Source organism: Rhamphochromis longiceps, linkage group LG16 (assembly GCF_057381845.1).
Source record: "Rhamphochromis longiceps isolate RC_006_pf linkage group LG16, R_longiceps_female_GT1.1, whole genome shotgun sequence".
Classification (NCBI taxonomy): domain Eukaryota; kingdom Metazoa; phylum Chordata; class Actinopteri; order Cichliformes; family Cichlidae; genus Rhamphochromis; species Rhamphochromis longiceps.
This window is the reverse complement of record NC_140572.1, coordinates 20,255,358-20,276,900: the sequence shown is the minus strand read 5'-3', so window position 1 is coordinate 20,276,900 and position 21,543 is coordinate 20,255,358. Positions and strand designations below refer to the sequence as shown.

The 21,543-nt window shown below is 36.4% G+C and overlaps 2 protein-coding genes and 1 long non-coding RNA gene across 4 annotated transcripts; 2 read left to right on the top strand and 1 right to left on the bottom strand.

The window, feature by feature from the left end:
- The first annotated feature begins 374 nt into the window (after nucleotides 1-374).
- LOC146651001 (cell surface glycoprotein CD200 receptor 1) lies at nucleotides 375-6,837 on the top strand. 2 transcript variants are annotated; one of them, XM_085385144.1, is made up of 7 exons: nucleotides 375-674; nucleotides 1,705-1,752; nucleotides 2,312-2,620; nucleotides 3,470-3,736; nucleotides 3,823-3,910; nucleotides 4,006-4,048; nucleotides 4,171-6,837. In XM_085385144.1, exons 1-7 carry the CDS (start codon nucleotides 608-610, stop codon nucleotides 4,237-4,239), a joined length of 891 nt encoding a protein of 296 aa, XP_085241270.1. In that variant the 5' UTR covers nucleotides 375-607; the 3' UTR covers nucleotides 4,240-6,837. The 2 variants fall into 2 exon arrangements, with proteins under 2 accessions (XP_085241270.1, XP_085241271.1); XM_085385145.1 differs by lacking the exon at nucleotides 1,705-1,752.
- Nucleotides 6,800-8,753, bottom strand: LOC146651000 (uncharacterized). The gene is made up of 4 exons (XM_085385146.1): nucleotides 8,638-8,753; nucleotides 7,945-7,961; nucleotides 7,776-7,813; nucleotides 6,800-7,489 (listed from the first exon to the last, which is right to left on the bottom strand). The coding sequence occupies exons 1-4, from the start codon at nucleotides 8,655-8,657 to the stop codon at nucleotides 7,286-7,288; spliced, it is 279 nt and encodes a 92-aa protein (XP_085241272.1). The 5' UTR covers nucleotides 8,658-8,753; the 3' UTR covers nucleotides 6,800-7,285.
- A 5,472-nt stretch (nucleotides 8,754-14,225) lies between these two features.
- On the top strand, nucleotides 14,226-17,486 carry LOC146650999 (uncharacterized). Its single transcript, XR_014907980.1, has 8 exons — nucleotides 14,226-14,360; nucleotides 14,837-14,876; nucleotides 15,023-15,069; nucleotides 15,377-15,421; nucleotides 16,237-16,266; nucleotides 16,720-16,788; nucleotides 16,995-17,069; nucleotides 17,465-17,486. It is a non-coding gene; the product is annotated as an uncharacterized LOC146650999 (long non-coding RNA).
- The last annotated feature ends 4,057 nt before the right edge of the window (nucleotides 17,487-21,543 follow it).

Sequence of the window (21,543 nt, the reverse complement as noted above, 5' to 3'; positions counted from 1 at the left end):
TAAGCAGAAATACATAGAATGCTTCATTTATGTCACAAGAAAGGATAAATGTGAGTGTACCATACAAAGTACCAGTAAGCTCATGATGAATCATCACCTGTGATTACAAACGTGGAGACGAACGTTGAAAGAATTTCATAACGTTGCTCTATTTTTTATGTGTGTGTTCACGCACACTGCTTTACTACATACTACTTTAGAGAGCACAGCTATGTGTCTGGCAAGAGAGGAAATGGGTGTCTTGACTTATCAAACGTCATCCTGTGTGGGAGAAAAAGGCAAGATGTCTCAGTGGAAAGCGGTTTGGAGAGAGGGGATGAGAAAGAAGAAGGGAGGGATTTGTTAGTCACACGATGTATATATTACTGTGTCACAAAAGACTTCAGGTTTGTCTGAAGTCTTTGTTGGAGGACATGCTTCACTTAAATCCAGAGCTTGTTGGGAATAGTAAGGAAATGAAATGGCAAGATAACGGAGGAGAAAGAAAATGCATCTTGGTTTGATGTTACTTTAGAGAGTCTAGCACTGACGGTTTATGTCAGGCCATACTTGAGGTTTTACGGTGTGAGCAGCAAGTTTACAGAGGAGCACTCGAAGACACGCAACGATGAGAGAGACTATGTGGATTTATGTCGTGATCCTGTTCTTGTCTGAAACACAGAGCGTGGAATCAGGTTTGACATGTTAACTCATTTTTCTTGCATTTGTTTTTCAGCTTTCACTACTTACATTTTCTTAAGAGTGAGCAACCTTCACAAATGTAATACATAATGACAAACTCCATGCGGATTCATGTGGTTTACGACACAAGTGAGACATTTTTAAACCTTGAAAATGTTTTTTTTTTTTTACCTTTTTTGTGTCATTATACTCTGCGAATGTATTTTAGTGTCAAATATGTGTAGCATGCATAATAACAGAGGTAATTAGTGTTAGATTTGTGGCTCATTTCTATGAAGTGGGTGAGTTGTAAACTGTAAGTTGTTGTGGGCCTCCTGAGATTTCAGTGAAATGGTTGTATTCTGATTCACAGCGTAGACAGTGTGTGGAAAGACTATGCATGACAGTGGGCCAGAGCAGAAACTGGCAGGGGGAAAAGGTGTTCCATAACAGAAGTCAGCCCCGTCTTTTCTGAATGATCAAACTGCCTGGTACTACCCTGGAAATCTTGATTTCACATCTGGGTAAAACTATGATGCAGCTCTTTCTGCATTGTAAGGGGGTCTCTGTTTTAGAGTTGTGGTTTTGTTCACTCACTTTCTGCGTGGTCTTGGTTTTACACCTGTCAGATGTAAACAACTCACTGAACACATCCACCTTGAATTTTCCGTTTCACTTATATGAAATACCGACTGTGTCTCTGGCTTCTGGGTAACGTGGAAGATTGTGATTAACCTTTGTCGGCTTTATAAGGAGCTGAACTTTAACTGTGACATTTTATCGCCCCACATTCGGTGACTGTCATGTTTGTTTGTTTTTTTCAAAAGCTTAAAAAAGTGCAGTTTGTCTCACAGCTCTTTGTTGTTTAACTCTCCTGCATGGCCATTCAATTCATGTTACATCTTAACCGATTAAACTTCAACTAACAGACGACCATCGCTGCTGCTCTGCTGACTGAGCACTTCAAAATGAATATTTTGTTGCTACTTTAATTACTGAAACATTCTACTAACTTTTTCCTTAATTCACCTTCGTCTCTCTCAGGAACTACTGAAAGGGCCCCTGTGAACACCACTTTTCCTCCTATCACTGGTAACAGTCTTTCCCCGTGTTTCTATACTGCTTCTGTTCACTATGAGTAAAATATGAAGTGAGAAAGTGTGACTAGCAAAATGTGAAAATGTCAGTACATTATGTTTAATTCCTTTTCTACTGCTTATTGTGTTTCAACCATTGCACAACCTTCTTTACTTAAAATGTATTAAAGCGAAAGAAAAAGTGCTTTAAAGCACTTCAATACTTGTTGAATAAGAAAGGTGCTATTTATTAGTCTTTGTCTGATTCATTACCGCTTTTCGTTCTTTTTCCCCTCTTCCTTTTTTATTTTCCTTTTTTTAAAAAAATTTTTTTTTGTAATATATAAAACATTTTTTTGTAGTGCTAATTAGACAAATCTTAAAAATTATTACAAAAAAATAAACAATGTTATGATTTATTTTCTATCTGTGTTTGGTGCTGCAGCTTTATTCTTTAAGTAAATATATTTAACATATGCATAACATAAACAAATACTTTCTATTTTTTCTTTGCTTGTCTGCCTTTTTTGTATATACTAGCAAATCTATTATTCACACTTCCTTTTTTTTTCCAGAACGCAGAAATGAACTTTTCAGTAATGGGAGTGATGCTAATCTGACATGCACCGATAAGATGTGGAATGAGACATTTTATGTTATCTGGAAAATTAAATTGATTAACAAAACCCGTTGTGAGATCAACTTTGACAGTTATGGTCGAAACTCAGACACCTGCAATGATGGAAAGTCACTCCGAAACACATCCAATTCTCAGCCATATCTACACATCCCAAAGTTCTCAGAAGATGATGTGGGAATCTACACGTGTGAGTTTGCTTACAGAGGAGGAGCTACCAATTGTGAAATCCACGTGAATATCACAGGTAGGACTTCTGTTATAACATTAGTCACACACCTTGGTACCTCTATTGATATATAAGAATACAGATAGTTGAAATATCAGCCTTCTACCATTCAGCTTATACCTCATAAAGGAGTAAAATGGATATGCATTTATGTTGCTCTGCAAAGTCTTTTCGGTGGCACATTTTTAAAAAGTGATCTTCAGTTTGCCTTTTTTGGACACAAACACATTGTCCTCTAGAGCTGGGATGTGGAACTCATTTAACATCGCGGGCCACATGCAGCACTTTGATCTGAAGTCCTCTGAATCAGGAAAATGCCTCTCTCTGTGAGCGTAAAGAATTTTAACTGCACATTTAATCTAAGAAACAGAAGTGCGGTTTCAGCAGCATGTCATGAAACATTCAAATGCTGCTGCAGCAGATAAAAGACATCTGAAATTTATATAATAGATCGTGAAAAACAGGCTTTTCCTCCAATTTAATTGTTATTGTTTACCTGTTACTTAATTATGTTGGTGTAGTATGAAATACAATAGGGGAGGTCCCTTATCACTTGGAAAAAATCTAAACCTTGAATGAATATACACTTATTTTCATTCAATTATCCAATGGGAGCGATTGGCCAATTCTGGCTCCCGGGCCTCATTTTTGACAACTCTGCTCTCAATGGATCACTGACTTCATTGTTAACATTCTTCATTTAGCACATTTAGATATTTGATCTGAAAATGAAAAACAAAGAAAAATGAAAATAGAGCACACCATGCCATGCAAATCCTATTTTGTGGTGTGGTTAAACTTCTAATATAGGAAGCTTAAACGATTTGTTTTTGTCGTTGTTTCTTTTTTTTGTCTGTTTTGATTTAGTGACTCCTGAAATAAAAGCCTGGATAGAGTACAAAGACAACACAATGGTAGCAGTATGTAGAGCTGAAAATGGAAATCCTGCAGCCAACATCAGCTGGAATCATGCACGAAATTCTTCTGTGCAACAACTGCCTGGGATAAATGGACTTTTTACAGTAGAAAGTCGTTTGGAGCTTCCTGAAGGCATAGATCCAGAAAACCTGAGCTGCACCATCAGTCACCAGAACCTGAACAAGATTGTATTTTTGGAATATCAAAAAGTTAAAGGTCAGGCTTCTACAAACGGAGGCACAAAAGTTACACAACCATATGCATTTAAGGTATTAACAAACATTTCATTTGTCTCCCTACAGTTTATTCTCTCTGGCTGTATGCACTCATAGCTGGGATAATAATTGCATTTTTAGCGGGACTCTTATTTTTTTTGGTCATGAAGCTGAGGTAACAGGTTTAATTTAACAGAAATTGAATCAAAATAATAACTTGTGTTCTGAGAGTGTCCAGGTTACTGAACATGTTTGTGTAACTTTTGCCAGGCAACACCAACAGTCAGATACCTCCTCCTCCAAATCCCCACCGGTAGGTAAAACTGCCTGTATTTTATAGTTCTGGTTGTTGACTGCACTTTGTCATGTTTTGTTAAAGACACCTCCCTCTGTTCTATCTCTTTTGTCTTCTCTTTTTTTTTCTTTTTTTTGTAGATAGAGGATGTGGAGGAAGTGGAGCCCTATGCTAGCTATGTTCAACGTGTGAACTCTATCTATAACTGATCTGCAGATATGTTCACAATGACAAAAGAAAAAGAAAAAAGAGCGTGCACATGCATCACAGCCTAAATGCAACAAGTCTTTGTGAGAAACTGAGGGCTGTGAAACTGAGAAAGGGTGAAATAGTAAAGAGAGGGAAGGATCAAAGATTTTCTCTGAAAGAGGAAAGTTTCTCGCTTTAAATGTATCCTAATAAACACTTAACTAATGGAACGGGGGATGTACCTGATGTCTGCCCACCACTTTGTGTGGGTCTCAAGGAGAACATTAACTAAAAAATGCACTGAACTGAACTGCTGAAATGAGGAGGCTCTTGAGCCACATGCAGCATGTAAGACTACAGAACTACAGACTTTTGATAATGCTGATGAAATATATTAGCTACAATTATGTACAAATACACTTATTTAAACATTAACAGTTAAATAGATGATCATTTCTTACATAGAATCATGCTGGAGTGGCTACAGTAAAAGCACCAAGCAACGAAAACATGCATTTTAATCACATAGCTGTCTCAAGGTAATGTGGACAATGCCATGTGAAGTATTTATGTTATGTATGAATGTGAGATGATATGATTCTTTGTATTAAAGTGCATGTATAAATGCTGACTTCATTTTAGCTACATTCTTCAGACTTAGGAACAACATTAGTAACGCTGCATCAGAGCAATTCAGCAAGATACACCAAAAAGAGTCAAAACAGTTGTTCTCAACATTTTAACAGTGATATCTGCCAAGGTGACTTTTTCATTGTTTGAGGGCATGCACTAAAAATACAATCAATACTAATTGTCACTTTTTTCATAGTGAATGTGTAAAGACTCACCTCAGTACAGTAACAGTGACTACTGCAGTTCCGAGAAAAGAAACTAGAAAAAGGAACTATTCTGCCCTCTACTGGTGAATAATAGAATTTATGTTGCTACAGGATTAAATGATGCAAGGCGTCTGAATAATTTCACTGATAGAAGTCAATCTATTCCTCCGAGTTTGAAAGCCATTATTTGGTCTTTGGGAATAGTTCTCCGGACTTCTTGAAGGACATTGAAAGCCCTTATTTGGATGTTGGCTGCCTGTTCTCTTTCAAGATGATCCCACACTGTATCAATATTGCTGAGGTCCAGGCTCTGGCGAGGCCAAGCCACGACTGTTTTCCATTGGCAGTGTGTTTGGGATCATTGTCATTCTGAAAAATGAAGCTGTTCCAGCTTCAGCTTCATTCCAAATGCTTTTGCATGGCGGTTGAAAAGCTGATGGCACATTTCTGCATTCATTCATCAATTCTGACATGATCACCAACACTATACTCATTAACAATGATCTAAACCAAAAGTCAAAGTCTCTCTCTCTCCATATACATAAATATATATATACACACATGTATGTCAGTGGCTTCACACTTGTTCTTTTCAGTAGCTTTAGTAAGTGATAGAGGGTAGATCAGAGGCAAGAGCTGCAGTGACTATAATTGTATTTCCATTATAATGAGAGAACTAAAAATTTGCCTCACAAATATATCCCTATTTTCACAGCCTGACTATTTGAACTCTTACAGTGACTTAGCACATTAACATGATTTCCTCTTAAAAGCAGAAGCAAATAGCAAAACTGGTTTTCGTTTTAAATTGAAAAGATTTTTTTCTTCTTCTTTCAGTTTTTCAGACATGCAGTTTATTCATACAGCAGAATAAGAACAGATGGGGTAAATAACAGTACTCTGCCATGAAGTTAAATGTATAAATAATTCTGTTGATTAGACAGATTCAAACTAAAAGGCACAAAAAACCATCTCTCAAAGAAAAAACAAACAAACAACTTCTCAACCTTTCAGTGTGTTTGTAGTATATTGGGGCCTGTGGAGTGCTTCTTACATGCTGTGAAATGCTTCTGACTATGTGTGGTCTGGACTATCGTTTTATAATGTGGCAATAGATCAAATTACACAAACTGTTTTCGTATTTGGTTGCACATTTGGATTGCATTTTAGGTTTGGGCAGTATTAAGTTTGAAAACGCTTTCTGAGGGAACTCAATATGGGGCGTTGTGAAACTGATTAATGGTGGAGCAAAGAGTTGGCATTGTTTCAGCACCAACCACCAGCAACAGACTCTAGATAATGATCAAACCTTCCTGAGCAGCACCTTACAGCAGATGCATTCATATCAACAAATTTGTCTCTCAAAAACCCCCAAACAGTTCTGCCATTATTGTTGCACATGCACGCTATGAAACCACAAAATACCAGTTCTAGACTTTCCTATGCAAACAAAATGTTAGGTATGTCTGAGAATGTGGTGGACATTCTCAGACTTTCAGTTGTGGTGTGGCAACAGTCTCAAAAAGGTCAAACAGGTCAAAAAGTCTGAGTTTCTTCAGGGAAACTTCTCTTTAAAGAGGAGCAAGTTTTGAATTTGTGCTGTGATGTTTTAGGAACTTGGGGCCAAAACATAAATCACATAACCTAACCTAAAGCTAAAGAAACAAAACAAAATATAACTTCTATTTCGAACATTTTCAAATTCACATTAAAATGTCACACATGGTGGCTTTAAGACTTCATCGATTCACTTGTAAGTAGTAATTGCATGCCACAAACTTCTGTATTTCCTGATTTGGATGCATTGCCCTTCTCAGAGAGGTCCAGAATTGATGAAAGCTTGTTGGCTTTCTTCTGATTTTTCAAATCTTTTAGTAAAGTCCCGATGTCTCGAGAATCGTGTCATCTCTCGCAGGTTCGTCTGCAATGCGAGTTAGTCTTCTTGAGGAAGGAACACCACCACCATGTTCTGGTTAAAACGTTTCTTCAATTGTGGAGAGAAACTTCTTTCTGGTTACTGTACATACTTCCGCAATCAGCTGCTGTTGGCTGTTAATCTTCTCATTTTGGCAGTTTCTTTGATAATCAAGATCTGCTCTTGATTAAGCTAAGAATATAAAAAATAAAGTGACAATTCAAGTGCAAACAAGTTCTTGCATGCCTTTACCTGGCATCAGATATTTTCTGCAACTCACTTGACCGAACAAATGCTTCCACTTCCGTTTGTTTACCCCATAAGTACATAATCATCTGGACATTCGTCTTTAGATGAGCACTCAGATTCAGACTGAGGCTGAAGTGCTGCAGGAATATTAACTGTAGCATAGTCGCAGTCGTCGTCGGTGATCTGGTTTGTCGGTGGTCTGTTATGTCTTGCTCCTTTGGCTTTGTCGTGGTTAATAGAAGCATACGTTACATCTTCGTTGGGTTGCTGGAAGAGAGAGAGTGAGATGGGTGATCATCTACCCGTATTGTGCCCATCAAATAATTTATTCTACTTTTTACACTGTGTTTCTGCAGCTGGCATATTTTGAAATGTGTCTACATGCCGCGGGTTCCTGTGTAGTTTGTTTTACGGCAGAAGCCTCATGTTAATCTTCTCCAAGTATGTAAATCCAAAGTGGAACACACCCATGTCTTATGAAAATCATGAGCTGATAACGGTGAAGATTTATGGTCAACAGAAATAGAACCAAAATTAATGCGGGGATGTCTACCTTGTCATTCGCGGTCTTATCATCTGGTTCAGAATCCCCTGAAAGAGGAAATATGGAAAAATCATAAAATTATAATAGTTTTTTCTTTTGTTTATGATATTTATCACATTTATACTGGGGAAAGTAACACAAAAGCAATAAGAAATTAGTAATACAAAATAGCTTTTACCTTTCTCTTTCTTCTTTCTGAAAATAAAGCAAATTGAAACGATAAGCTACCAAGGACCACAGAAGAATAACGCCTTTGGATAATACTGCTTATTGAGTCATATGTCTTTCACCTCAATAAATCATATAAAATATTATCTGTGGCAGCAGGTGTGGGCTTTAGCCAACAGCAGTGTTTCCTTGACAGCTTTAACAATTAAGCGCTTGTGCTGCAACAGGAAACACTTTACATAGACCTACAATCAACACCTGTTTATAACCAACTGAATATGGCAGTGAATAACCAACGAGGGCATCACGCTTTGCATATTTCTAGACTTGCCATTTTAGACGGTAATATATTGAATATGTAACGCAACAGCAAAATATGTTCTTTGTATTTGACTTAGTTCTTGTAAGAAGACAACCAGAACCCAGGGCTATTTTTATCTCGTAACCACGGTTTCCTTGCTAGAGGAAATGTAGAAACTTCTTGTAAAAAACTGCACAATCATTTCATTTAAACTTTTTTTTTTTTTTATAAATATTTTCGCTGTAGTTAATTCACAAATACCTTAAATATATTTTCTGCATTTACAGCAGTTAAAGGAGTGTTTTAGAATACATCACATTCTGATGAATAACTTTGTAATATATGAAAGTCCCCACTTATAGGAATGTGTGAATGAATGTATGAGCGTGTATGATGACTTACCCTGAAGCACAGTTTCCCATGACGATCCCACAGAGTGCCCGGTTGCTGGAGAAGGGCCCCTCGGCCTGACGCTGTAGTAGATATGAGCTGATCGCTTCCTTGCATCAAACTGCATATAGGCCACAGTAGTGAGGAAGTGGTAGAAAAGAGAGGCAGAGTGAGAATGAGGGAGAGAGAGAGAGAGAGAGCAAGTGAGAGAGAGAGAAGCAAATGTGCTATCACACCAATAGGAAAATAACAGTACTGATGTAGAGGAAAACGGTCAGTACTAACAAACAGCATACAAAATATAATGTGACACATTGATATTAATACGGAAATGCTGTAACACTTTGCTGACACAAAATACTAAATTTTTTGAGCGCTCTATTCATATAAAATTGTGTATATCTATATGGATGTACTTGTATGTATGTGGATATATTGGTTTGTTGGGGGGTTTTTTTATGTCAGAAATAAAAGGTCATCATCATCGTCACCTACTGTATTTGCTGTAGTTTAAAATATTTGCCATTGAGCAAACATGAAATATCTGCATCGTGAGATAACACAGAAGTGAGTAGTTACTGTAATGTATTTTGTTGTCAGTGTATGGTGTCATTTGCATGTCTGTGTAAATATTTTTGATGTGCAACAACAGGAAGTCAGTGATCTTTGCTACATGGAAAGTCCAGGTTTGGTTCACAAACTATTTATTGTCAGCAGGAAAAAGAACCACACCTTCATATTCATTCAGAGAAATGTCTGGATATGCACCACCTAGTAACACTCTGTACAGGAAAGGCTCAAAGAATGAGCTCAGAGTGGACAAACTGAAGACTTATCACATCATTTTCTTTTCTCTAATGATGAAATAAATGATCAGATAATCACACCAGATAATCATCTTTACTGATATGTTTTCAAATATAATAAAAACATTGCAAATTTTGTGTTTGATTGACTTTACTTTTGCTCGAAATATATTTAGTGACAGTACGATAGTTAGAACTGTTGTTATACACTGAAAAGATCCTGGGTTTGAATCCAGTCTGGGGCCTGGATGATGTTTGCATGTTCTGTCTGTGCCTGCATGGATCCACTGCTTCAGCTTTTTCCCACAGTTCAAATATCGTTAGCTTCATAGCATAAGTGCCTAAGTCATTGACTTAGTCAAATGACTTAGGCAATTATGCTATGAAGCTAACGATATATTTATGGGTTTATCAGGGGTGTCAAACTCAAATACACAGTGGGCCAAAATTCAAAATGGAACAAAGTCGCAGGCTAACATTAATATTTATTGAAAAAAAAATCTTCCTCCAGATATAAGAATGAATCTTTTCTTATGGACTCAAACAAGTTTAGCTAAAAAACTGAATATGGAACAACAAAGCTTAATACTAAACAATATATATATTAGCTGTATAATACCAGTAGGCCAGCTCTAATAGTAATTTGGTATGGCTTCGCGGGCCAAATGTAACTAGGCTGCGGGCCAAATCTGGCCCGCGGGCCAGAGTTTGACACCTATGGTTTAGATTAATTGATTATTCTAAACTGACTTTAACTGTGAATCTGAGTGTGAATGCTCTATGTGTCAGCCTTATAATACATTGGCAACCAGTCCAGGCTGTACCCTTTTGCCCTGTGACAGCTGGAACAGGCTCTAGCCCCCCTCCGTAGATTGTAAACAAGGATAAGAAATCCTTCTTCGTGGCTCAAGAGTTGGGAGTTCACCTTATAATCCGAAGGTTTCTGGTTCGAGTCCTGGCTTGGACAGTCTTGGTTGTTGTGTCCTTGAGCAAGACCCAGTTGCCTACTGGTGGTGGCCAGAGGGCCTGGTGGTGCCAGTGTCAGTGCGCCCCAGGGTGGCTGTGGCTACAATTTAGCTTGCCATCACCAGTGTGTGAATGGGTGGATGACTAGATATGTAAAGCGCTTTGGGGTCCTTAGGGACTAGTAAAGCGCTGTACAAATACAGGCCATTTACCATGCTTATATTAAGAAAATCTCTGGTATACTGACTCATCAATATGTTCTTTTTAGGAACAAATCCTATAGTGAGTATTCTTTATCTTTTATGGTATGATAATGTATTCAGAATTATTATTGAATTACACAATACTGTTTGCTTAAAAGGGGTCATATACCTTATCCATGGGTCGCACTGAACACTAGTTTCCATCAGGTGTGAGGTGGTTTCTCCCTGAACAGACACAGAGAGAGACAGACAACCATTCACATCCACACCTAAAACCAATTTAGCAGAAACAGTGAACCTAACATGTCGTCCCATACGGTAAAAAAATACATTTTTCTTGGCCAAAATATATTTCAAATATATGGTAAATATATTTTGTATTTGTGATGCTCCAAAAAAATATATTTTTGAAATTGAAAATATATTTCTTTCAAACCAAAATACATTTCAAAACATATTTTAGGGTGAAGAAAATACATTTCCAACCTTACAGTAGAATGTATATCAAAGTATCCTTTATTTAAAATATATTTAGTGCAATAATGATGATAATGATAACAATACTAAAAGTAACATGTTTTATGCACATCTGCAAAAAACAGTTGGATTCAAACAAAACAGAGTCAAAGGTCTATCACGAATTAGGTTGTTTATTCATTTGCTTACAGTATTTCACATTACACAATATCTCACTATAATGTAGCGTTCATTGACTTTGAAATTATCTGTCAGTGATACAGTAAACAAGATACAACAACTGCTATGTACACTTTAGTTTTTGACAATATATACAATTTAGTATTTAAAGGAACACACTCCACTGTTTTGGAGATAGGCTCATTCTCCATCTCCCTCAGAGTTAAAAATGCAGCGTCTTCTTTCTAGATCCGTACGTTAATAGGGCTCTGGAGCGTGATCTTACGGGATGGGGCATAGCCAGGATTTTTGGTCAAGGCGCCATATTAGCAGGCCAAACAAATGCTTGCTGTGTGGTCGGTTGTAATGTTAGATTGCACTACCGACAAAGGAATAAGCTTGAAAACAGGCTCTCTTTTCATTGTTTCCTCACCTGGAAACATCATGAGGGAGCTTATGTGTTGGATGTTACCAAAAGAAGGCGTCTAGCCTGGATAGCAGCTGCGAGACGAGCTGATATTCAGTTCTCTACCAGCCACAGATATCTGTTGGTGTGCTCCAGTATTTTCATTCAGGTAAGTTCTAAATAAGTTCATATTATTATTTATAGCCTGTTAATTTTATTTTCAATAGCACAAACTTAGAACAAACATGCAGAACTACCTTCTATTTATAGAGTTGCTAATTATTTGGCATTATTGCAACAAACCAGCCTATGAAATGAATGAAACAAATCCTGACTGGGTTCCAACACTACACATGAGGCACTACGAAATCCCTGCTTCAAACTACATGCTACATACCACCATGCCAATCAGATTACTTCTTCCATGTGAGGGTAAAAAGGTGACCTTCCTGGATAAGATGGCAAAGGTTTGCTGCGTTTTGGTGAACATGTGCCCCAGTGTGGTAGTAAAACCAGGGAAAAATGCTCTTGTTAAATACTTTTAAGTCTTGTGCTGTTTATGTAGTGATAAGTTTTCAAAAGAGACAGTAAATTACAGAATGCTAGTAGTGGGTGATATTATACAAACGCTGTCATGATTTTATGTGAACATTTTGTCATTTGTAAACTATACATAACATTTTTTCTACATTGTAACTGATGTGATGTTCGACAAAGTGCTTTTAATTAAAAATAGGCAAACATTTCTTTGTTTCTTTATTCAACTTTTGAACAGTGGTATTTAGTAAGTACATATTCAGTAAATGCAAAGTATTTACATGGCCCCCTAAATTAAAACATTATGGGTTATTCAGAACAGAACTATGCTTGGAAAAATATTGTCCCATCAGTTGATCCAACTCCTCCACAGTAGCAGGTGGAACTTTTCTTTTTTGAGGATGGCTTCTTTTACCTGTCACAACGAATGGTCTGTTTATGTTTTGATCAAGAACCTTTTTTTGGGGCAGCTGAAGAGGAGAAGTCTATCTTATGGCCAACCTCTGGCTGTATCTTGGTCATATTACCCAGCAAAACCCAGTATGCAGGTTCATCTGTAACAGTCCTTGTGCCACAGATCCTCACTGTTGCTTCTACATTAAACAGAAGAGCAGTGACGTGGGTGCAAGTCTCCACGACTCCAGCCATACAGCTGCAGTGGGCGGCTTCAACCTTCCCTGTGATGCTCACAATGACCTGTGGCTGCAATGCTGCAATTCAGTCTTTAAGAGTGCAGGACCTAAAACACACACAGACAAAGTTCATTTAAAGACAAGAACTTTAATAAGCCAAGTCCGACACAAATGTGTTTTATTTACTTTCAAATCCATTTATCATAAATGTAACAAATAAAGTGTTTTTATGTATCCATCTATAGAACACTGCATGTTATATTCTAAATCTGCATGTTTCTTTTTAGAAACCTATCAGCAACAAATGAACCTAATGTAATGAATGTATTTTTAGTGACACAGGACACGGAAGCAAATCAAATCAAATCACAAATCAAATCACTTTTTATTGTCACATCACATGTGCAGGTACATTGGTACAGCACATGTGAGTGAAATTCTTGTGTGCAAGATGTGTAATTAGGATTATTTATAATAAATATGAATTAATTAGGGCAATTTCTTTAACCATAAAGAATAACTAAATCCTTCAGGACAATGTCACATCAATGCACTGAACTCACTATGTTATCCCTCTAATAGAGCCTCTACATGTTCTCACTGTAATTTCCCCTTCACGAATGAATTTTTGCTAGCACTAATTTGAATGTTGGGGGGAATCAAACGCATTTTACTCGCAGTACTCAAGCTGACTTACCTTTGCTTGAATGACGGCGTACTCACAACGTGGAGGCTTAAAAATAGCCAAATCTTGTACCCAGTCCTTGGTGAATTGGATGTGCGCCTCCAGAGATTTATAATTGCGAAATTGGTGCGCCGTGTATGCTCTGACTCCACAGACAAGGTATGAGAGTAGATCATGCTAAGTCAATAGCGGTTTGGTCTTCAGGGTTTCTACTCCACGGCTATATTTCATACGGGTCCACATTTCAACAATCAAGTACCGTCTCTTTGCATCTGGACAGAATCTGTCTCTATACCGTCATTTTCTTTTGAGCTACGTTTCAGAATGGTTCGTAGCAATCTTGTTTTGATTCGTGACCTGCCAAGATGGTGCTGCGCTCCCACAATGCATTGCGACATTACGTCAACTCCAAAGCCCTTTGCGTGCAGGAGTGTATGCGCATGCGCATTGCCACGGTGGTTTAAAAAATAAAGATATAATGAAAAGTAATTAATAAAAATTAAATATTTAAACATTCCCACAAAAGTGCAATGAACGTGCAAAAACTCTCTTTAGTAGTTGTTGCTGTTTCTTTCTTCTTTTTTTTTTTTTTTTGAAAAATAACGACGTCTCTGAGGCGCGAAATCTGACAGCGAGAGGAACGGCCGGATACAGGAGACGGGAAGAAACAAGCCGATTATGTTCGCGTTAATTAAGTGGTTGGAAGATGTAAAATTCTCAATTCTGCCAACTGAACATATACGAGATTTTAATGAGGATGAATAATTAGCCGGCATGGAGGAAACGGACCTTTATTTCGTGGAGTGGCGACAAGAAGCCAAGGCGGGTGGCCAGTCTAAGAAGCCTCCATCATCAAGCTAGCAGGTGCCTTTTCCCATATAATATTACTTTATTCTCGTGTATTTGGAACGGAAGCGTAGAGCTGCCACCCAGGCAAAAGAGAAATATAAGTATATCACGTTATAACGTGAAAAGTTTATCGTTCTAACAATATACTATCATGTTTGAACAACATTTTTGAACAACATTGTACGAAAAATGTACATAATTATCACGTCCGTACAATATTGTGCGAACGTGACAATTATGTATATTATAATAACGTGATATTATATTATACAAACATGAAAAGCATAATGTTAGAACAATAAACATTTCACGTCATAACGTGATACAGCTCTATTTTTCTTTTGCCTGGGTGGCAGCTCCACGCTTCCATAATTTGGTAATCAAAATATGTAACTTAATTAATTATATTGTGACGTACTTTTGCCTTTTCTTATTATTCTGCCTTCTCAATAACTATCAAAGCCTATTCACATTTAATTTGGCTTTCACAGAAATCCTACCTCTCCTTCTGGCTACAGAGTACTTACCAAGGTTAGAAACAAAGAACAGTTATGCTTTATTAATGTTCGCTAATTACAATGTTCCACATTTCCTTGCTTTTTAAGTCATTTTTAGGCTTTTTAGAGTTTTTGTTTTTTATTTTTTTTAGCAGTAATGTTTCTGCCTATTTATTTCAGCCCATGAAATCGAATGCAGATCTTCCTAATGTGAGATTTACATAAATGTAAGTAATTTTGTTTGTCATTGTCATTAATGTTGTTGCTGTTGTTGTTTTTGTGCAGTTTGCAATCATATAAACCTAGCAAGCATCAGTCAGCACAGTGACTAACCTAAACAGATTCTTGCTTTATTCACATATATGTAATTATATATACCTGCACATTGTACCTAGGGTTGCAGCCACTTGGCCCCACCCCATTGTTGTGACAGCCCTGATTGTACTTATACACTGCATCTGAACAGGGAACAGTCTGCCACATTGATGTATTTTTAAGTGACTTGTTTGTAATACATGAATTTGTTTTTTACAGATGTCAAAGTCTCAACCTCATGCTGCCCTCCCCCATCCTCCTAAAGTAAGTATTTGTTGTTGTAGTTTTTTATGCAGTGTCTGTGTCACATGCTAATCATAATTATTGAAATAACTGTTTTCTAACAGATTTTCCAAAACACTAGTTATGTTTGTTGTCATTCAGACCAATACTACTGCTTAGACATTGTTTAGTGGTCATGCATGTTTGACAAGCTCGTTATGATACCAAAACAGTAGGCCTATCACAATAATCGATATATCGACTTAACACACAATACATGTACATGACCTCAATAATTGTTGATGATGTAATTTATCTGCCATTATATTTACAAAAATAAAATATAATGATAACAAAACAATAACATTAAATAACATTGTTTTCTATTTGTTAGAAAATTTACTATTTATTCAAGTTTTTAAGATCTAAATACTTTAAGAATTAGATGTTGGTTTGTCAATTGAAAGTGTGTAGATCTTGCATTATTATGGTGTTATATTATGATTATACATTCAAAGACATAAAATGGTCTTAAAATGACAATGACATAACTTGTCGCAATTGTTTATGGGGCAATATACCGACCAACAAAAAGTCGCTATCGTAACAGGCCTTCAAAACAGACGGTTTTATGATTGATAAATTCAAAAAATAAATACATTCAATTTCTCTGAGATTCTCTAATATTCAGTTACAGTTCACAACACAGCTACCCGTACATGCAGTATTATACTGTAAATATAAATCTCTGCATTTAGCATCCCACTAGAAGCGTCACAGTTACTGCCTCTTTTTTTTTTTTTTTTTTTTTACAAATACCTGTACTATCACTAACACATTTACTGTTTTACTTTTAGCCTGTGGATACAAATGCAGATTTCCTTAATGTAAGTTGTGCATTTTAATTACATCATGTTATTTTTATTATTATTTATTTATTTATTTTATTTTACATTCAAATATTTCAAGCTTCTTGGTTAAAGAAGCTTGATTGCTAGTAGGTAAAGAATAGTTCACCTATAATTCATATTCCCAATTAATTTCTCACCTCTGATTGAATGCCTTTGTTTGTTTTCCTTTTGACTATAACAAAACATTTTTGCTGGATATATATGGTGAATTTATATGCATAGATACAGTCGTAGTGCTTGACACATGCAAACAGCAGTAGATGTACTAAAAAGGAAATAATTACAATCATGATGTTGATTGCTGATGTCAGTATATATATTTTAGAGGAATGTTTTGTTTTTCACCCAAAATGAACTATATTGCTTCAGAAGAGATTTATTACCCTCTTATATATTGTTCTGTTTTTTGTTTGTTTTTGTTATTTTCAGGTTCAATGGTGCGTGTTCTTCTAATGGCCGCCTTCCCACTGGAGGTTTTGATCCACAGCAATTTAAAAGGTAATCAGCTTTGAAAGTCAGTTCAAATGGTTAGCTAATAGTACTTTAAAAAGCCTACAACTCTGTCACCAGTTTCTTTACCAAAAATTACCCATAAAAGTATCGCTCAATAGCATATATTGTAGTTCAAATGTTTAGTTGTACAAATATCAAATTTTTGGAAATCTAAAACTAGTCAAACACTCAAATGTTCATGCTTTTTATAGGAGGACAGAGCAAAACGGACATCGGCGCAGAGTGAAGAACTGCCCTTGATAAGGACACTATGACAGCCATATATAGTAAGTGAAGACTTTCTGTGTATCTAAAATTGCATACAGCACAAGTAACTTATTTTGCAACCATTAAAATAGGTTGTAAAGTAAGTTACCAATACAAATAGGTGATGATGCATTGTAGTGGTTGGTCTCAGACAAAGAAGGTCAACAGATTTATGAATGCTGGAAGGTAAGGAGAGACGACCAAAAGGGGTGTTAGCATTACTGTAATGTGAACTGGATAGACTTCCCATCTAGGAAAAAAAAGAGGTAAAATTATGCGTAAAATATATCTGTATTAATATCTGTATCTATATAAACAGAAATATCTGTTTGCTAAATGAAGCCAGCTAACATAAATCACATTTTTATTTTAACTCTGATAAAAGTAATAGAACTGTGACTTTTGTTTGTTACAGTGGCGGTAAGGAAGGGGTTTCCTAGCGTGTCCAGAAGGGCTTTGAGGATTGCCGTGAAAGCTGGGGGAACTGAGACTGCTGGAAAAGGAAAAGAAATTACATTTTAAGTATGCTGACTTATGTTCATACAATCACACGCACATATACACATACATACACATATGTGTGTGTGTGTGTGTGTATATATATATATATATATACACACACACACACACACACACACACACACATATGTATATGTGTGTGTGTTTCTTTTAGAATGTTTAAGTATGTAATGAGAATAAACTTATAAAATGAATATTCCTTGCTTGATTGATATGCTATATGTATGTTTTAAACATCAAATAAAGATTTCTTTCAGATGTTACATGTGAATGTGTTTTCTTAGAAATATATGAAGGGTTAAATTTATATTTTTTTGAATGATTTTAAATAAATTTAAATTGTATTTTGAAATATATTTTATTAATATATTTCAAAATATACAAAAAATGGCCAAAAAATATATGTGCTAAAATACATTTCAAAATACATAAACATATTTCAAAATATATTTTAAAATACATTTTGAAATATATTTCAAAATATACAAAAAATGGCCAAAAAATATATGTGCTAAAATACATTTTAAATATATAAATATATTTTAAAATGTATTTTAGCACATATATTTTTTGGCCATTTTTTGTATATTTTGAAATATATTTCAAAATGTATTTTAAAATATATTTTTTTACCGTATGGGGTTGGGATGAAGCAGGAGTAGCCGGACAGAATCCATACTGATGGGTTTGAACATTAACTTCTTAGTTTGCAACAACGGTACACTTCACAATGCCAGCCTTATGAACGTTTGTGTATTTAACAAAATACAAGCTAGCTAGCTATTGTTAGCGAGATAGCTAGCTTGATAGCTAGCCAACTACATAGATAGGCAAGGTCAAGACACCCTGTTGAATTTCAAACTAACATCAGACTGAGGAAGATGGTGATTTAAACAACTTTGAACGTGGCCTGAGCATTTTAAAAACTGTCTGCCTCCCCCATATTCATCTCCAGGGTTTGCTGAGAATGAACCGAAAAAGGGAAAACAGCCAGTGAGCAGCAGTTCTCTGGTTGAAAATGTCTTGCTAATTCCAGAAGTCAGAAGAGAATGTTCAGTCTTCTTATGATAATAGTAAAAAAACAAATAGTTCAAAAAACCAATTGTTTGCACCAGTGTATGCTGAAGAGCATCTCTGAATGCACAACACATTGAACCTTGAAGCAGATGGGCTACAGCAACAGAAGAGCACACTGGGTGCCACTCCTGTCATCTCGGAACAAAAAACAGAATCTACAGTTCACATTAGGACACTGGAAAATGTTTCCCGGTCTCAACTTCTGCTGCAAGATTCAAATGGCAAATTCAGAATACAGTGTAAACAAAATAAAAGCAAGGCTCCATCCTACTTTGTATCAGTGATTCACACTACTTCTGTCCGTTGAATGGTGTAGGATATATTTTCATGGCACACTTTGGGTCCTTTAGTAGCATATTTTAAATATCACAGCCTACCTGAATTATGTTGCTGACCATGTCCATCCCATTATGATGACATTTTGAAGGCCATTTTGAACACGATAAGAAAATGTTACAAATCTAAAAAGGATCTGCAGCCAGTTTTTGACCATGACAGTGAGTTTGCTGTACTCAAATGGCCTCCACAGCAGATCTCAACCCAGTAGAGGAGCTTTAGGATGTGGTGGAACATGAGATTTGTATCATGGGTAGTGATGGGCAGATGAAGCTTCAAGAAGCACTGAAGCTTTTCATCCAATTGGTTCACCCCAGTGCAAAGCATCTTGAAGCTTCATTTGCTCTAGTAGGACATCTACTGGACGTAAAAATATTAGTTGGCATGAATTTGAAGAATGTGGCCTTTTGCACACAGCCTGTAAATGTCAACAACAAAAGGAGTGTGTAAAACATGTATATTGTAGTGATGGCAGTATACTGTGTATATTTATACTGGCAGTATGGAAAATGATTATTTGGAAATGCTTAAAATGGAAATGATCATTTACTGTGAGGTGAGGTGTGGTTGGGGTATGGACAGTGGTTGTGCTTTTTTAACGTTGAGGTATGGACAGCTACAGACTGAGGCCTCAGTCCTGCCTGTTCACATTTTATTCAGTAAAAACTAAATTTTCACTGCTTTTATGGCCTTTTTAGTGGGGAGAACATAGCTAGGATTTAATGATTTAACAAATCTTTTAAATCCTTTATCCTCCACAATGCTAAATGGCTGGGAGTCAATCACTATGCTAACCAGGTCTTCATCTATTTGAGATTGTTCTCCTGAGGAAAGACAATAAAAACAAAGCACAAATATAAATATCACACACGTAACTTATTGCAGTTGTATATTGTTATATCATTTAGTAACATTACAGCAGTGCCTAGATGAGGTGTTGTTGTTATATCCCAGCTCCCTGGCACATAGCAAACACTTCACCTTGTACAAAAGTAAAGACAGCTTAACATAAATTGTATTGCACCATCAGTATTATGAAAATACATCTTCTGTAGAAATTAACATACCTTGTTGGGAGGAATAAGATCAAATTTTTTTTTTTTTTTTAGTTTATAATAGGGTTTATTCGCTCGGTCAGCAGGTGGCGGTATCCTCGTACACTGGGGAGTACACTGCCATTAAACGAACAGAAGAAGAAGAAAACATCTGCACATGCGGGTAGACCCGGCTGCAGCTTTTTTTTTTTATTTTTATTATTAACAATTGAAACAATACAGTCACAAACAACATAACACATTCATTACACATTATAGTGCAAATGAACTGGAATAAGATCAAAATGTTCCCACACAGGGGAGGACATCCTCCTCTTCTTAGCTGGCTCCATTCTCTCCTGACTTTCTCTCCTCACTCTCATAAACCTCCAAACGGTCTCCAAACTCTCACTAACCGCAACTCTCCATCAAACACCCACATTTTGAATAAAGTCTGAGGGGTTTATATCGCTGTCATAGCTCGCGGCGAAGTTCAAACCACTTCCTGAACCAGTCACGTGGTACAGCCGGTCAGCGAGGCTTCGGACGTCATCATTTTCAGCTCCTCCCATAAATGAAGCACGCCTCGTTACGCGCATCGCGGAAACGCCCCCTCCATTACTCGAAGCCTCGATACAGAACGTCACATCACTAATCATGGGTGTGCAACTGACATATCTGGAAGCTGTGTGATACTCTCATGTCACTGTGGTCCAAAATGTTTATCTATAGATAACTACCAAAAGCTAAAAGAGAAATAAATGATTATATTAATTTTGTACAGAGACACACATAATGGCATATCCACATGAAGTAACACACAATTTTCCACCAGATGATGCTGTTGGAAAAGTATGCTCTGATTCACATGACCCTGAAAAGCATTGTCTACAAACTACATAGAAAGGTGAATGTGAACTTACACCACCTGCTGGCTGCACAGACAGAGCAAAAAAGAGTAAAAACAAAAGTCATTCTTGCTGTAAACTTCAGATTTCTAACGCACATGTATGTACACAGGTTGCAGCATAATGAAGGCTGAAGCATGATCGGTATTATAAGTTGTTCATATAAGTATACTGGTAACCCGAGTGTGAAGAAAAGATTATTTTTTTGTGTAATAATTGATCCAATTTTCCTGTTTAAGTCTGAAGAAAACTATCAGAAATTCCTCATTTTCTGGGGCAAAGCTAAAGTGTTCTTTTTTAGATAGTGAATTTGTGCATGTTAACACTTTGACCCTCAGTTAATAAAACAAAATAAAACAAAATAACAGCATGTTTAAGTTTTGTTTAAAAAAAACCCTGCTGCATCTTCATTTAAAAAAAAAAAATGCAATGCTCTAGGACTGTATTGTGGAATGTTCTTACAAATTTAATACTACTTTTTAGATCTTTTGGTTTGTTTTTACATACCCATAAAGGAAAACAAATTTTAACATAACTTATTTTCCAAACTGACAAATGACAAAACTACCAAACAAGAAATTAATTAGCAAACAAAAAAAGAATTACACAGAAGTGCTGCT

What these genes read in the sequence shown, in the direction of transcription:
- LOC146651001 (XM_085385144.1), top strand. Translation starts at nt 608, where the DNA reads ATGAGAGAGACTATGTGGATTTATGTCGTGATCCTGTTCTTGTCTGAA. An exon ending in AACACAGAGCGTGGAATCAG is followed by an intron (nt 675 to 1,704) that starts GTTTGACATGTT and finishes CGTCTCTCTCAG; the next exon opens with GAACTACTGAAAGGGCCCCT. An exon ending in CCTCCTCCAAATCCCCACCG is followed by an intron (nt 4,049 to 4,170) that starts GTAGGTAAAACT and finishes TTTTTTTTGTAG; the next exon opens with ATAGAGGATGTGGAGGAAGT.
- LOC146651000 (XM_085385146.1), bottom strand. Translation starts at nt 8,657, where the DNA reads ATGGGAAACTGTGCTTCAGG. An exon ending in ATAAGACCGCGAATGACAAG is followed by an intron (nt 7,490 to 7,775) that starts GTAGACATCCCC and finishes TCTCTCTTCCAG; the next exon opens with CAACCCAACGAAGATGTAAC.